At 38.4% G+C, this 10,277-nt stretch overlaps 1 protein-coding gene across 10 annotated transcripts in view; it reads left to right on the top strand.

Annotated features, from left to right (window-relative positions):
- The first annotated feature begins 960 nt into the window (after positions 1 to 960).
- The window catches only part of LOC127575467 (sterile alpha motif domain-containing protein 12-like), a 36,635-nt gene continuing 27,318 nt past the window's right edge, over positions 961 to 10,277 (top strand). For 2 of the 10 annotated variants that reach the window (XM_052025371.1, XM_052025372.1), the window contains exons 1-3: positions 1,070 to 1,284; positions 4,077 to 4,234; positions 5,862 to 6,054. In XM_052025371.1, the coding sequence (XP_051881331.1) occupies positions 4,166 to 4,234; positions 5,862 to 6,054 (262 nt within the window). In that variant the 5' untranslated portion in view covers positions 1,070 to 1,284; positions 4,077 to 4,165. Of the gene's footprint in view, positions 993 to 1,021; positions 1,285 to 4,076; positions 4,235 to 5,861; positions 6,055 to 10,277 lie in introns of those variants that run through there. The other 8 variants (XM_052025369.1, XM_052025370.1, XM_052025364.1 and 5 more) reach the window with 8 other exon arrangements.

Genomic DNA, 10,277 nt, shown 5'->3' with positions numbered 1-10,277 from the left:
ATGTGCAGTTTTCTGGCTTGGGATGAGCTAATTCAGTGCAAGTGCTGTCATGCACAACTACAATGGATTGCGTAATATGAAGGATGCTTGAAATACAGATCAGCATCTGTAAAGAGGAAAGGCTCAGTAATGTGTTGTATGTGTGTTCCTTTGAAGCTTAAGTGATATTTAAAATTGGAAATGAAACGCATAGGAAGATGAAAGATTAAGTTTACTAACTCTGCTTAAATTCTGAAATGTCAGCGTTATATAGTCTCTCAAAGCAGAAGTATTAGTAAAGTTATCGTGCTTGAATTTGGTGGCCTGTCTGTCAAGACAATATTCCAGACAGCTGAGTGTGTTTCGTCCTGTGAGAACTCTGGCCCAGCCCACATGTCGAGCAAATAGGTGCAAGGGTTGGTGAGAACAACCTCTTCTCCAGCTTAGTCTCAGGACAATTCCAGGTTCTCCAATAGATTTTCTCTCAGCACAGAGCTACTCACTAATTCCTGCTCTTTATCTCAAGCTGACCTTTAGCAGGACACGGATGAATCATTTATTGTTTTCATTTATTAGTCTTAGAAATGCTTGATAAAAGTCATAAAATTGTATGCAAAATATAATTATAAATTACTTACTTCTTGAATTATAGTATTTGCTTACAAATCCTTTCTACTGGAAACTGTAAATCATGACAGACATTAGTTAAACTATATTTGTCCTTAAATCATTTGTTCTTTTCCGTAATTTGATTCATAAATGATGCTAATTATCTCGTTATGAAACAAAGATCAAATATTTAATTTACTAACAGTTACCCGATCAAATCTCAAGACAAAAAGAGTCTGCAAATTTATCTGAACAACATAATCAGCAGGAGCGGCACACGATGGAACCGAGTGGCACGTAGGACATACTTTTAGGTCAAAACGATTGGCTCCCAATGACAACGTGATGCAAGGGAAGCCGATGATACGAAAGTTGCGCACGCAGCTGGTGATCAAAGCGACCAGGTAGGTCTAGGTGTGTCGTTAGGGATGGTGTGAATTCCGGGTGCAGAGCAAGTTGTGCGGATCTGGCGTGGCGGGAGCCCGGGGTACGGCGCAAGTTGCGCGGATCTGGCGTGGCGGGAGCCCGGGGTACGGCGCAAGTTGCGCGGATCTGGCGTGGCGGGAGCCCGGGGTACGGCGCAAGTTGCGCGGACCGGGTGTGCAGCGTATCCGGGTAGAGGGCCCGGTGTGCTGGTCGAGATTGGCGGGAGTTCTGGTGCAGCGCCTGGTGTGAGGATTGTGTCTGTCTTCTGGGGTACGTGGGATCGCCCAACTTCTTCACAAATATTGACCAGACGGGTATTCTGCATTCTGTAACAATTCTTAAAAGTTAAATGTTGGAGCGCCGCTGGGAGACTATTTTTGAAGGGGATTGGTTACTTGCGCATTTCCTGAAATTATTTAGCTTTATATTTCTAAATATCTCGACTTTAAATTTCGAAATAAAGGAAAAAAAGTAAACTAATTCTGTCGTTCTGCGGAAGTATTCACGCTTCATTCAGTGGCGGGAAGACTTCAACTCATTTAAGTTCCAAGGCTATGAATCGTCAGCCAGTGTCTAAATAACATCTCAACACAATTCCAGTCATTCATTTCTTGAAGCAAATAGTGGATGACAAATATGCGAATTTATTTAGGAATATTTTCAAAGTAATTGCATATACTTTACCTCACATGAACTTGAAAAATGTATCTATCGAATACATGGGTAGAGGGAATGAAAACTTCCTGTAAGTAGGGCCAGCTGGTGAATTAAAATACCTCTTTGGGATGATATCCTTTATGGAGTCTGACTACTTCAGATTATACTGCAAATTCTTTATGACCTAGAAGAAATGAATTGTGTACTTGTTTAAATTTTAATACTACCTTTATGGGAATTGTCTTGCAGACATTAACAATCTAAGCAGTTTAGCAGTTGTGTTTTAGAATATTACAAACTGTAATCTGCATTGAGTGGATTTTACATCTAAAATGGCACTGTGTGGTTTAGATTATTGTGAAGGAGCTGGGTTCTTATGTACTGACTTGCAGAAAAAAATCACAAATATGGAATTGGGGGAAAAAAGAGCTTCCATACATGTAGCTTTTTCCCAAACTTCAGAGCATCTCTCAGCACCTTACAAACAATAAAGTAATTTTGAAGGATTGTCAGTGCAGTTATATATGCACAAGTTTGCACATGGTACAATGCCTGAAACATTAGTAAGATAAGTAATAAGATCAACTGGAGGGGGTAGTCTACTGTTGGTTGAACAACATTTCACAGGCTAATTCTCTTGTTCCACTTTGAGATGTGCCATGGAAAATTTGACAATCCCTGAGAGCCATCTGATTAATGCCTCATTTGGCCAGTGACATCTCTGATAATCCTGTATCTTCTTGGTATTGCATTGAATTGAATTGTAAAGTCCTCAAATCTTCAAACAGCGATTCAGTTTTAAAAAGCTAGATGTTAACATCAGATGTTTGCATTGCGATACTTGTCAGTTATTGGGAATAACCAGCAGTTGGTTGTTTGAAATCATCTGGAATAGTATCCATTTCTACTGACTTCACATAGATCGTTAGTAAGAAGTTTCAAGGGCAAGATGACCAACATAATTATGGAATGGTGTGTATGAATAAGCACTGGTTAATGAGTGTTGGTTTGCATGAGAGTAGAGAAGAATGCATATAAATAACACAAGTGAGAGAAGTGCATTAGCTTGTTTTCTGTGTCACAATCTTGGACAATTAATAGCTTTGTCACAATTACGATTAAGGTTAAGGGTCCTCTGCGGAGTGTTGTTGGAAGGAGGGAAAATAGAAACAAACAATCTGCTGGAGGAACTCTGTGGGAGGAAGGGAATTGTCGATGTTTCTGGCTGAATCCTTGCATCAGGAGTCCTGAGTTCCTCCAGCAGATTGCTTGTTGCTCTAGATTTCAGCATGTGCAGTCTCTTGTGTCTCCAGAGAAAAAGGAACCAGCCTTCGTTGCATTAGATCTTTGTTTGATAAGGTAATGCAATAAATGATGGAAATGTTAGCCAAAAGAGGCTGTGATAAGAATGGAGAGGGGGTGGTTTGTATTGGGTATATTTAGATAATTTTTGTGTCATGAAAAAAATTACACATATGGAAGTTCCTCCAGCTGTGGAAGTGCAAGTAGTGTATTTTAGTACTTAAAAAATTTCTAACAATGTGGATAAAATCTAAGCTGCATTGTTTCTGAGGGGAATAAAGAATTGAAACTGATGATTAGGCATGTTGCAGTTGAAATGGCTCGAGGGGATAAATGGCCTACTATTTCTTGTTAAAACTGACAATGACTTGACAGTGTAAGGAAGCATAACCAATTTAATTTTCCTATTAGAATAATGGGTGCTTGGGCACATAATGTGAAGGAAAAATGAAGTTGTTCTAGAAGGAAATGGCAGCACATTTGTTTGTTGCAGGGCATGTTGTTGATTTGAACTGAAATTGACAGAAGCTCTAATAAAACTTCGCTAAGAAATGTCAAGGAGAAGTAATAAATGCTGATTGCTTCCTGAATTAACTCTCCATGCAAATAACAATTATTACTCTGGATGGATGAGTGACATATTCCAATAAATGAATTAGATGTGTCTGGAAAATTAATCCAAAGTGCTTTCAAATTAATATATATCAGAATCAACTGCAATGCTTGTTCCCACTTGTAGAGTTGTCCCTTTATTGCTTAATATATTAAAAGGTACAACTAAGTAGGTAGTTTATTTAAAATAAAGAGAGTTTAGAATCATTGGATTTGGTCATCTACTTTAAAGTATGAGCAGATGATGTGAATGAGCCAAGTGCAAGGTAGGAAAGTATAAAATCAAAAACATCCTATTCCAAAATTTCTGAACTTTTGTCCAATCAAATTTGGTGTGCCATTCTACAGATGATATAAATAATACAAGCTTTTAAATATCTTAGCTGTATTTAAAATAGTGATTTTAAAACATGATGAGTCCACTGACTTCAAATTTAAGTTCTGGAAATTATAATAGGCATTAATTGACTCATGTCTATTTTTGCAATTAGGTTTCACAATCTATTATTGTTCTTCCTTGAAGAATCTGGCAGCTTTATTTAAGGACTACATATGTACCACTGAGTAATGGACTGTGAAGATGTCCCATAACAACACTTCTAAGTCGTGTCAGATAAAAACAGAGCAACTTCATGAATACAGTTTACAGGTGAGTAGCCACCAGATGGAATTTAAGGTATTGTTCCGGAATATTTTGTCTGATGTATATGGCTGCGTGGGGTGCTTCCAAGCACCTGGCCTGGCACAATGTTGTTTAGCACTGTTGCTTCTAGCTCTAGAGACTATTGTTTGATCCTGATCTTGGATGCTATCTGTGCAGAGTTTGCTCATTCTCCCTGTGACTTAGTGGGTTCTGCCCAGATACTGTAGTTCTGTCTCACATCCCGAAGATATGCTGATTGGTGGGTTTAATTGGCTGCTGTAAACTGTCCCTGTTGGTGGGTACCAGGAGTATGGGGGGACAGGGTAGTGGGTATGTAGCGCATTTGATGGGGATATGAGAGGAGAAATGGTATTAGTTAGATGGGTGCTTGATGGATGGAGCAGATGTGGTGGGACAAAGGGTATGTTTCCATTGCTGAACCAAGTGGACAGTGTTAGGTAAGGGAGTCAACACTTTGTGGTTTAGTTTCAAGATGCAAGCAATTTATTCACATGCATGGGAGCAAACAGCACAAAGGCTTTTCTACCAAGAAATAGTCATGATTTTTATACAGAAAATAAGGCTGCACATCCATATAGAGGGACAACTGGCCTTTGATACATTTATTACTGATAATTCACATTTGTTGTTGCCTGAGATGTGAGACTTTGTGAACTGTTTACCAGTGAGTATGTTTATTCTCCTCTATCCTATCCTCTGCCTGAAGATTAAACTTCATTTGTTGCCTTTTGTTTTACACTCTTATGACTGTTCTTTGCCTCAATGCCACATTAACCTCTTCAGGCTCTGTTTAGATGAACTGACTTTTCATCCTTCATTCTCCATTTTTGGTCATTCTAGTCGAAGGCTGATTTGACCAACTACATCCATCAAAGTTCCCTTGCAGGTGGCATTCTTGTTCTTTGACAATTACTTTCGTCCTTTTTTGATTGCTTATTGTTCATATGTCTTACAAACTACTGTGCTCCAAGTTATTACTGAGACCAACCGAATAAGGGACTGATACATAATTGACAGGGAAGATAGTCACAGTCTTTTTCCTAGGGTGGAGCAGTCTAAAAATTAGAGTGCATTGGTCTAACGCGAGAGGGGAGAAATCTAAAGCCGATCTGATGGGCAACATTATAGTAAAATTAATAGAAAAGCTTATCAGTATGTTTTAAGAAACTTGGTCTTGGTGCGAGGTAGCATAATGGATTTTCATGTGAACTTCTGAAATTGGTATTGGTTTATTATTGTCATTTGTACCGAGGTACAGTGAAAAACTTGTCTTGCATACCGATCGTACAGGTCAATTCATTACACAATGCAGTTACATTGAGTTAGTACAGAGTCCATTGATGTAGTACAGGTAAAAACAATAACAGTACAAAAAATGTTGGTTTCTGTTTTGTTAATAAATTATATAATCAACATTTTTAATTTTGGTAATTTTACTTTTAAAGAAGGGTTGCATTGTAAACACCTGAGATCAGCGGCCAAAAAAATGCATTAAACATTGTTAGAGGATATCGAAGGCTAGCCAATGAAGTAACTTTGATTGCTTCAGCAATTTATTCTTTGTTACTGTGGGATGCCAAGTTATTTTCTAACTTTTTTGTTGGTCCAACAGACTTTGCCTCTTAGTTATTCTGAGGCTCAGCTTGAACTGGAAGAATGTAAGATTCGAGTAGTGAAAAATACAGAAATGGCAAATAAACCTGTTTCCTTGTGGACAGTGGATGAGGTGTGTGAGTGGATTAAAAGTCACGACCTAAGTCACAACTCTGGTTTTGTAGAAGCAATTTACTGGCATGCTATCTCAGGTAAGAGTTTGAAGTAAACTACAGCAACTTCAGTACTAAGGTCTGAGGTCTTTCAAAAATCCATTTATTATTTACCCTTTTCTCTCCAGTAAATCAAACCATTCCTTGAACTGTACCTGTTATACTAGTTGTCTATAATTCTGTAATGAATGCCACTTCAGCAAAATGATCCTTTTGATGATTTGGCTCCCCCATGTTAATGTTCTTGCCCGCCCTTCTTGCTTCAAGTACCCCATACTTCATTTGTATAGTCCTGCTAATTTTAAGTTTTTTTTTCAGCCTATCTATCGTCAAATACAAAATAAAAGTCTTATTATCTAAATTAATGCTTTGGCTTTCACATCCCTTAAGTTTAAACATAATTCTATTTTGGCACATTCTTTGCAGTTGGACTTATTTATGACTTAACAGACCTCAATCAAATTTCTAAGTTTGACATAGTTTGGCAACATCATAATTAGATAGAACTCATTCTTTTTTTAAGCTATCTGATAGGAATCTTCTGGTCATATGGTCACTTCCATAATTTCTGAATTACATGCTATATAAATGCAGATAATTTTACTGGTAAAAATGGATATTAAGACTTTCTTTTTCAGCGTTCCTTCAAATAGTTCCATTTAATAGGTGAGCATTGTAAGATCTTACCTTTCCTTTTGCGTTCAACTATCTCAATCCAAAATCTTTATACCATTTGACTCCCAACTTTGACTTTTACCCATATGTTTAACTAATTTAATTGTTTTGTAGAGTCAGAGTCATAGAGCAATACAGTATGGATACAGGCCCTTCAGCCCTACGAGTCCATGCTGACCAAAGTGCCCACCCAGCTAGTCCCAATTTCCTGTGCTTGGCCCAAATTCCTCTAAGCTCCCCCCACCCCCCCCCCAATGTACCTATCCAGGTGCTTTTGAAATGATACTATTGTGCCTGCCTCAACCACTTCCTCTGGCAGTTCTTTCAATATACTCACCACCCTCTGCGTGAAAAAGTTGCCCCTCAGGTCCCTTTTAAATCCTTCCCCTCTCAACCTAAATCTATGCCCCCTAGTTTTGGACTCAGTTTCTCTATGGCATTTATGCTAGTGCTTTGATGGTTTAAATATTTATCATTTTTATTTCATGATATATTGTACATGTCAAAGACTGTTCTTTAGTACAACAATCATCATGCATTTCCACAGTATGTTTCCTCACTTGAATCAGTGAATCACATTGGCGCACACCCTCTGTGGTATCCCAGCGTCATCCACTGCAAGCCAACCTTTAGCTTTCAGGTGATCTTCAAAAGAAGACAGAGTCTCTCCATATCTCAGGCAGTGGTCAGGTTATCAAATACAGTTCTCTTAAAATGTTCATAGAGAGGGACATGAACTTTGACAAGAGACAATAGTTAATTATACTCAGTTACACCTTTTCTGACATTTACTTCCAAAATTAAACTAATATGTGTTAGTGGGATCTTTTCCTCTTTCCACGGACATATTCAATAGATGAATAATAATGAAACAAAATCTTTGATTTAGTATTTTCTTCTGGTTACCTCATCTATCTTATGACTTTGTTGGCGTCATATTATGATAACTGTTGAGAGGACTTGTAAATACATTTTTAAGATCTTAAGTTATTTAAGTTATTGTCTCACAATCAAACCATAAGCAACAGGAGTGCTTTCTGTACATACAGCTATGATTTTCATGTTTCTTTCTAAAGTGCGAGTTGATTCTTAAAAATGATTGGCTTTACGTTTTGACTGTTGGTGTTTATGGTTTTCTCAAAAAAAACACAAGTGAGCCTTCATTGTAAAATCGGCTTAAGTAGATTTTAAAACCATCCAACAATTTATGAAATTAATGAAAGATCTGAGAATGTGAATCTCAGTTATAATCACAATACCTAAAGTAACATTTTTATGTAGTTTGCATATTGTGTTTTGAAATTTAAGTGATTATCACTGTTTGTTTCTTGCCACTTGATGAAATTGTGTTTAGTGATTTCGGGACTAGATATACAATTTAGATCAGAGAAAAATTAGAATATTGAAATGTTCCTAATAACACAGTCATGCAGTCACTGCTTTTAGATTTAAATTGGTGCTTTGTTCCTTAATGCAGAAACACATTTAATGTTAATCATTTATTATGGGATTGTACATGAAATTAATTATAAAATATTTACAAATTTCCAGGAGGCTGTTTTTATCATTTTATGTTGAGGAAATCAGCATGGAGTAGCTTTTATAATAATTGAAAATAATGAGTTACAAAAGGAGCTTGTTGACAATTCTGGTAGAGGAGTATATATTTAGAATCTGTCATATTGTTTGTAAAACTGAACAAGTGCTTTTTCATTAAAAGGATGGGAATTGAAAGTGATGTATCATCCCAAGAGCAAAATGATACTTGGTTCATGCTTCCAGAGAACAGTTAATCAGAATGCTGGAAGCATCTGTGAATGGCAAAATCCATAGATGTCTGAGGAAGGTTGTTAACTTCTTCTTGGTACCATTAGCAAACTAATTGTTATGCTCACCCGCTCCATCAAGTATTCACATCTTTATATTACAGCATTTCCACTTTATCATGTACCTGGATGGTGATCTGCATCAAAATTGTTCTCCATTGTGGCATATGGGTGGCATATGGATGGCAATGTGATATGTCAGAAGTTTGAAACCGTTCATTGATGGCTACATGGAAGTTGTAGTTGCTGATCCATGTTTAGTAGGATTATTAAAGGATATGCATGCATTTTGGATTTATGATACCTTTACTGGCACCAACAGTTTGATCATAATCTAGGTCTTTCAGTCCTCTTCCAAAGTGGCAGTGTTGCCTGGATGTGATTCCGATTTATCTTTTTTTTGTATTCATTTTCCAGACCAGCAGATTACCCAAGAAAAGGTGCTGATGAATTACCTCTGTCCTTTTGGTGACAGTAGTCCTGTAATGCAGTGGGGCAGGGAATTTTGGGATTTAGACTGAATGATATTGAAGGAATGATGATATATTTCCAAGTAATATAGCATTTGAACCTGCAGGTGGTGTAACGCTGTTGCAACAGTTTGACTGGAGGCATGGCTAGTTCTGGAGTGTATGTCTTCAGTATTACAACCTGGGTGTAGACTGGTCCCTTTGCTACATCCAGGGCTGTCAGCCATTTCTGCACACCATGTGGAGTGAATCAAATTGATTGGGAACTGGTTTTTGTGATGGTGAGGATCTCCGAAGGAAGCCAAATGGATCATGCACACAGCACTTCTGGATGGGGATATTCTTGGGCCTCTACCCATTAGCTGGTTAATCATCCTCCACCATTCAGAATTAGATGCCACAGGCTTGCAGACTTTTGATCACATCCATAGGCAGTGGGATTGCATGCTGTTTCATGTGTACCATCCTGTTGTATGTATGAATGGTTGCATATGCACACCTAGCAGAATTTGGTCTGCAGTTGTCTTGGTTCCCTTAACCACTGGGTTAAGGTTTCACTCTGTACAGTCCATGTAGTGACTGGTGTGCAATGGCTAATTCTTGTTAAAAGATACCACAAACGGGCAACTTCCACTCCTCAATATGTTCAAGACCTGGAATGTCAGGATCTTCATGGACAATCCCACCAGTGACAGACTTTAACAGCATTTCGCTTTCATAGCTCAGGAACCTGGACATTTTGACATTGATGTCGACTGAGACAATAAGGTGGGGAGATAGCTTGTCATAGAATAAGTTGGTGAATATACCTTCTGGAAGGGCAAACCTGATGGCATTGCCTTTATTGTCAAGGCTGAGCAAGTCTTGCATCTCAGCAACTACCCTGTGGAGTAAGTGAATGCTTCATGAACATCTCATTCCAATAGAGGAACCAGCATGACAGGGTCATCACTGCACACTCCCCAGCCCTGGAGCCTGTCGATGTGGCCAAAGAGGACCTCTCTGACTCGGGGAAGGGGGGTGGTGGTGGGGGGAGAACTGTGTCCTGAATCTAGAATGAGACAAACTTATCCACTTGGGCAACTTCAGTGCCAGGTTCAGGAAAGATGCAACCGTCTGGCAAGATGTGAACAGTGAGAGTGAATCCAAATGGGCTCCTTGTCCTGACAAAATGCTTTGAGCAAGGTCTCGTCATAACCAACATCCTGTTTTGTCAGAGAGATAAATGCAGGACCTCATGGCAAGACACCCTAATTCAGGCCATGGCACCTGTTGGAAGGTTTATTCATCT

Source organism: Pristis pectinata, chromosome 10, assembly GCF_009764475.1.
Source record: "Pristis pectinata isolate sPriPec2 chromosome 10, sPriPec2.1.pri, whole genome shotgun sequence".
Lineage (NCBI taxonomy): Eukaryota > Metazoa > Chordata > Chondrichthyes > Rhinopristiformes > Pristidae > Pristis > Pristis pectinata.
This window is presented reverse-complemented; position numbering and strand designations above follow the sequence as displayed.